The 7,228-nt window shown below is 38.0% G+C and overlaps 1 protein-coding gene across 1 annotated transcript in view; it reads right to left on the minus strand.

Moving 5' to 3' along the window:
• KCNN2 (potassium intermediate/small conductance calcium-activated channel, subfamily N, member 2) overlaps nt 1–6,071 on the minus strand; it is a 21,868-nt gene extending 15,797 nt beyond the window's left edge. Inside the window, exon 1 of the mRNA XM_010020441.1 lies at nt 5,934–6,071. Coding sequence (XP_010018743.1) covers nt 5,934–6,032 — 99 coding nt within the window. The 5' untranslated portion in view covers nt 6,033–6,071. The remainder of the gene's footprint in view (nt 1–5,933) is intronic.
• Nucleotides 6,072–7,228: the final 1,157 nt, after the last annotated feature.

The raw sequence follows: 7,228 nt of genomic DNA on the forward strand, positions 1-7,228 counted from the left end.
TTTTCTTGAGTAATGCAACCTGCATACAAGGAAAAGCTTCTGGGGCAGCACAGAAAATGATGTTTTATAAAATTAAGACAACCTCTCTTCTACAGGGGAATCTACAAATGGTAGTAGTGTTAACTCAGCGAAGCCCTAGAACTGAATGCAACTCAAGTGGCTGGGCTTTTGGGAAGCTGTCAGTGGTCACAACAGCTCCAACACCCCTTGGAGATGAAGGCAGTTTCTGTCAAGGTGCAAAGAACTTTTTTCTGAGCAAGGAAGTGAAATCTGATTTCACTAAACAAGTAGGCTCAACAACCTACAAGGCTGGTCGGAAATATTACTTTCATAATTCAGTATGACTGCTACCAGTGATGTTCTTGTCCAACACCTGTGTTGTAAATGCAAATGCAAAAGTTTCATGAGAATATATGTAAAAGCATATTAAAATTTCTGTATTAAAACAGAATTTATTGCAGATGAAATTATACTTTTTCAATATATAGCAGATATCTTTCTGTAACAGTCATCAGCTCTGGTCATATCTATGTAAACAAAGATATCATGGGACAATTGCTGTTCATTTCAGCCAGTAACTACCCACCTTTGAATTTGCTGAAATGCAACCATACCTCCTAGCTGAATACTGTTACAGAAAAACATCTGCTATGCTTTGAAGATAACCTAATTTCATTGCGATTGACCTGTCACAGGATGTGTAGGGTGGTTGGCTATGGTTGGGATAAAGGTTGCTTTACATTAAATAGGCAGGAAACAGTTCCCCCATCCTCTGACACTTCAAAAACTTCTAGTTCTATCAGTACAAACCGAAGACCTCCCAAGAGAAGTTTTTTTCTTAATTTTTCTAATTCTAGATTTTGTTTACTCAAACGAAGGTTTGTGCTATTCTCTCACATTTAAGATTACTACCCTAGCCACCACTTCAGAGACTTCGGAGCTTCTCGACTTAATTTGGTCATTTACTTTTCTTTTCTTCAGTTAGAAATTTCATCCCAACAAGCCACAGACATAAATAATCCCAAATTATGTTTGTTCCTTACAAGAGTTCCTCTTGTGGCAATCTGGGATGCTAGAACAACAGTAGGGGCGCTGAAGAACTTCTGAGCAGCCCAACTTTCAATAGCTTCAACCTTAATAATTCAAGCATCATTAACTATCTTCTCCATATTACATTTCTGCTGCACACAGAAATGGTGAGTTAGGGTGTATTATGTTAGAAGGAATAAACACAATCTGTTCTGAATCCTGATGTCATTTATATTTATTGTTGAATTCTCAGAACCAACTGAATTAAATTCTTGTCAGATTGCATTGCAACCACCCTAGTAAGACTCTAATAAGAATTCTTCACCTACATGAGTGGTGTTCAAATCCTGTCCCATCTCTTAAGATGCTACTTACAAATTTCCAAAAGGAACATCTTGTCCTTGTCCACCTTTATGGTGTAAATTTAAGAAGAGTTTCCTAATTTATTTGGTTCTTTCATAGGCTTAATGATCTCTTCAGAGTTCATTTCAATAACAAAAGCATTTAAGCTGCACTTTCAGCATTAGCAAGGCAGACACTGAAATAACAGCTATTTAATATAAAGCAATTTTTATCCCAACTATAGCCAAGCACCCTATGCATCTTGTGGCAGGCCAATTGCAACACATCCATTTTATTGTAGCTAAATTGTATTGTTGCTGCAATAGGTTGTAGCAACCTATTCTGCATGTCTGCTTCTAACTGTCGGCAGTTGGCTCTGCAGGAAGATTCTGTATCCTTAGTTTTGTATCATACAAATGCACTAGCTCACCACATAATGCTGGACGTAAAAGAAAACCAGTCCTTTTCAAACCTTACAAACAGATCCTTGCATTTGGAGTCAGAAAGATAGATTGCCATTATTTTACCTTGTGTAGGTACAAAAACTTACAAAGATCTGCAAAAGTTATCCTTCTCATGGCCAATAATTACACTTGCTCCCGTACCTTCTCACACTTGACCCCTGCTTTAATTTCTATCAATTTCTACTTCCCTTCTTTAAACTTTCGCTATCTTCATTATACTCCTTATAAAGCAAGGGAAAACTGGCAAACACTCCAAGGCCCTAATTCCATAAAGCCATTAAGGAGGAGGAAGTGTTGCCTACATAAGCAGTTCCGCTTAGCACCATCATAAAGTGCTCCACCTGTAGCTGAACTCAGCCTGCTGACCAGGATCTGAGAAATCTGTTTGGGTGTGCACTGACAACTACAGATGGCATCTTCAGACAAAAACTCTGATTAGCTGCATGGTGAAGATGCCATTCGTCTCCTCATCTCCTTTATATACTGTTTTGATATCATTAACTTGTGCAGACCTACTGTATACAGAGGGCACAGGACACATTTGCTCCCCAGTTTATAGTGAATTTATGAGTGAAATCTCATTGGAAAAACAGGCAAGTAATACAGTTGAGGTGCGCAGTTCAGTTTCACTTGCCCATCCATAAAGCATCTCTGCATTAACCCATGCCACCAACTCTATATTGTGCTGTGTCAGTATTTCATTAAAGTCTCACATATTTAAATGCTTCACAACATCAAAAAGTAACTGGATCAATATGGCAGTATTTTTTCACTATTTGCCTTCTTTGTTCACAGGTTTCTTTTTCTTCCCTCCCTCACCCCCCAATTTTTCTAATACATTAATCAGACTTCTTTGCTGAATTATTCTTAACAATTCTCAAGGCTTTTTCCTTTTGGTATAAATCGAATATGTGTACATATTTTCCTATTTTCCAGCAGTATGCATGTGCAGAATTTCAAAGATGTCAACTGACCAGTACCTCAAGATAGCAGTAGCTGCAGCTTCAATAGTCAGCACAACTTGGTGCCATCAGTAGACCGCACAAAGTCTACTTCCCAGGCTGGAGCACAATGCAAGGTTCAGCCTGAGCAGTGCTATTTCCATGGCACAGAAAGCAATTCCTGAGGCAGAAGGGGGAGGACAGGCAGGGCACCTGGGCTGCTCTCCCTTCATTGCAGTCAAGATACTGAAGAAGCCCTTCAGGGACCAATAGTTTTGCAAAGCCAGTACTAACTCCTCAGTATTCTGTGTAATTACTCTTGTATTGACAAGTATTCCTATTTATTCTTCCTTCCACCCTTTTTAACAGTGATCTTCTCCAAAAGCAAAAACTCAATGGTATTTGTTATTGATCACACTAATAAAAAAATTTTTTCTACTTCAGATGCTAGGGAATTCATCTTCCCTCTTAAAAATCACATATACATTTTCATTTTATTTATGTTCACTCAACAGTTCTCCTGGTGTATCTTTTAATTAGACCATCAACCACTCCTAATGAAATAAAAATCAGTAACGTTTTTTTAGGATCTTGTTTTTCCCACAGCAAACATTAGTTAGTTTTTGTACATGTTTCAGAAGACTAGATGGTTTTAAAGAATTATATTCAAGACCTATAAGCTTTCTGGTATTGCAGGTTAAAATGGAAGATAATTCATTATTATGTTCACTGTTTCATACTTCATATCTTTCAGATCCTTTACAAAATAATAAAAAGAAAAAAGAAAAAAGTAATTTCAGCATCTGACTTTCTCCCATTTTTTTCTCATTGATGATGCTTGCCAAAGCCCTATTGCAGATGTCCTTAAAAACGTAATTTGGGGTCAGGCTTCCTGTATTGGTTTACCTATCATCACACACTGGCTACCTGGCTCATTTTTTGGTTAAGAATGCTTTCCATCTCTGGAGGCATTCATCCCAAAGTCATTACCATGAGATTCTGATTTGAGTCTTCATGCTTCCAAAGCAGCTGCAGAATTTTTAATCATAAAAAGCGAAGACATGAAGGTGAGTAGGAAGTTTTTTTCATAATGAAATGCTGAAAAGTGCTGAACAATTTGAGTGAACGAAATTATTGATATCTGCATCTTCAACTATTTGCTTCTTGTTTCTAAACAGTGTCTGGGAAGAAGGCAAGCTTTGTAACAGGGTTCTGTCCACATTCTGCACATCCCTGTGGCAAATATGTACTGCTTGCCCTCCTTTTAACCTAATGAACTCATGACCACGTTTTTGCCTCTGGCATCAAAATCGAACTCAGAAAGAGGAGAAAAAGCAAATAGCCCAGAAGATGGCAGATTTGAGCTTAGTCAACAGCTTTTAAGAAAGCCGCCTGAGTCATTCCTCTGCTTTCAGCCTGTACCTACATTGTAAACTCTGCAGGTACCGAGTTAAGCATTTGCCACCACAGGCAAAATGTACCGAAAGTCTTTCGCAATAACGTTAGTGACCTGAAGCTTGTCAGATGCTAAAAAAAAAGGAGAAAGTCTTAAATATTTCAAAAATGCACTGATCTATTTTATGTCTTTGGACATAAAATGCACTCTTATAAATTAAAATCTTACCAAAACACCTGTTCAAAAGTGACAACTATTTGATACCATTAGCTTTCAGCCATAATCCCAATATATCTGTTTTAACAGAAGTTGATATTGGATCCACATTAGTTATAATCAATGGCAAAAATTCAGGAACAAGTATGTATCTTACTGTTATATACAGTACATAGGATGCTTATTAGGCCTTTTTCATACACAGGGACATTTAAACAGGAGTTGACACAAATAAATGCTAGTTTACCGTAGGTTTGTGTAAATTTCCCATACACTGTAATACATAGAATTATAGAATAGTTAGGGTTGGAAAGGACCTTAAGATCACCCAGTTTCAACCCCCCTGCCATGGGCGGGGATGCCTTGCACTAGACCATGTCACCCAAGACTCCATCCAACCTGGCCTCGAACACTGCCAGGGATGGAGCATTCACAACTTCCTTGGGTAACCTATTCCAGTGCCTCATCACCTTCACGGTAAAGAACTTCTTCTTATATCTAACCTAAACTTCCCCTGTTTACGTCTGAACCCATTACCCCTTGTCTTGCCACTACAGTCCCTGACGAAAAGTCCCTCTCCAGCATCCTTGTAGGCCTCCTTCAGATATTGGAAGGCTGCTATGGGGTCTCCATATAGCCTTCTCTTCTCCAGGATGAACAGCCCCAACTTTCTCAGCCTGTCTTCATATGGGAGGTGCTCCAGCCCCCTGATCATCCTCATGGCCCTCCTCTGGATTTGCTCCAGCAGCTCCATGTCCTTTTTATGCTGAGGACACCAGAACTGTACACAATACTCCAAATGAGGTCGCACGAGAGCAGAGTGGCAGGATCACCTCCTTCGACCTGCTGGTCACGCTTCTTTTGATGCAGCCCAGGATACAGTTGGCTTGCAAGTGTATACTGTCGCTCATGTTATGTTTCGCAACACCTTACTCCCTGACTAACTTTGACCAAATGGTGCAGTACAGAAAAATTAAAATCAGACATAAATTACAATTAATAAATATACTGAATATGCATGGGCTATATCAATGGTAACAAAAACATTTACTGTGAAAATTGCAATACATAAATCCACTTCAAGCAATGAAATGCTATGGATAGTATGCTATTAGACTTACACAAACAGAGTAGAAAACTACATTCATACAAAATGCTTTAAGAGATCAGCTACCATCACTTTGCTTTGTTTGTGATTAACTTAAGAATTGAAGATTAATGATTAGTACTAGTCCAGCTACGCATGTCCAAAGATAATTAAGATGATACGATATCTTAACACTTAGTGAAAGACTCTATCGAGATTTTGAAGTTGTGAATTATGTCAGGATGGAACTTGTTTCTCTGTATTTCATTACAGAGCTGCTGAGTTTCACCTAAAGAAAACTCTCTATTCCATTACCAGGAATGAAAGGCCATGGCAATGGTGCACGCATATATAGTCTACAAGTCAGTAAATAAATATTTCTCTATGACTACCAAAAATTTTGCAATTAATTGCAGCAAACAATCTCATATCTAGTGAATAAATTCAGAAACACTCACCATTATTCCAGTGAGTAAACAGACTCCTTTCCCACAGTATGTATTAGGTACCATGTCACCATATCCAATGGATAAAAAAGTTATTGAAATCAACCACATTGCTCCAAGAAAGTTGCTAGTAACATCCTGTTGATCATGGTACCTGGAAAGAAAAAGAAAACTGTTTCTTTATCATGAAAACTTTTATTAAACTTTTGTGCTGTCAGAAAGAAATCGTATTAACTGGTCATACAACCATTCTTGTATTCGATAGTTAATTACCTTTTTGAAAGCAGCTATAAGGAAATAAATAGAAATCATTTTTATATCTTTATGACATCAGCAATAAAGAAACAGAAGGTACAACAGTAGCACCAGTAGTAGAGCTACTTAAATGGTTCATAATTCAGTACATTTATTATTATTAAAATGTTGCTGTTATTAAAACAGCAGAAACCTCTTGTCATTTAATAAAAATCTCTTTATCAGGGATGCTAGTCCTGCTAATCTTCTGCAGCAGCATAAGATACCAGTCTACTATAGTTGCTGCAGTCTGAGGCAAATATGAAAGTCAGTAAAGGATGTGTGAGCAAGCAGACAGCAGAGCACATCTCCATCTCCTTGGCTCAAATGCAAATCTATAACCCAAAATCTGATCAGGAACTACCATGTAAATGCTGACTTAGACAACCTAAGATCTTCTCTCTCCTTCTACGTGTCTGAGATAAATAGAAAAGTATACCATTGTATTTTTCATCATCAAAAGATCTTTACCTTAAGTACAGCAAAACTTCTTTTTGTATTGACAGCTATTAAGTGTAATTTCCTGATGTGACATTTGTTGTCTTAGTTTTAATATTCTAGTGGAATATATTCATTTTCACCTTCAAAGAAAACAACTTCAGACAAATAATCTAGTCTTCACATGACATGTACTTAATCAACAGGGAAGCCATAAGGACACATTTTAGGCTTAAACCTGTTATCAAGACTCATTCTGTGTAAAGGAAGAATGCTGAATAGCCTAATGTAAGTGGAATTTTGCTCCCCAGAGAAAGTAGCTCTGCAACAGAGACTATCTGTGTTAGCCACTGCAGCGTCAAGCTTGCAATAACCCCTGCAGCTGCTGTGAAGCCTCAGGTTAGCTATCTATGCTCTTGGCTTCCCAAGGGTATTATTTTAGCTAGTCCCTAAATCTGTGTTTCACAGTGGGTCACAGAGGGACGTGAGGGAATTGGTTCACAAATCCATAAGGCACCTGATTTCCACAACTGACACAATTGTTTTCCTGCAATCTCCATGATGGAGCAGGACTG

The sequence above is a fragment of the Nestor notabilis genome, unplaced genomic scaffold, assembly GCF_000696875.1.
Source record: "Nestor notabilis isolate BGI_N333 unplaced genomic scaffold, ASM69687v1 scaffold11588, whole genome shotgun sequence".
Taxonomy (NCBI): Eukaryota; Metazoa; Chordata; class Aves; order Psittaciformes; family Psittacidae; genus Nestor; species Nestor notabilis.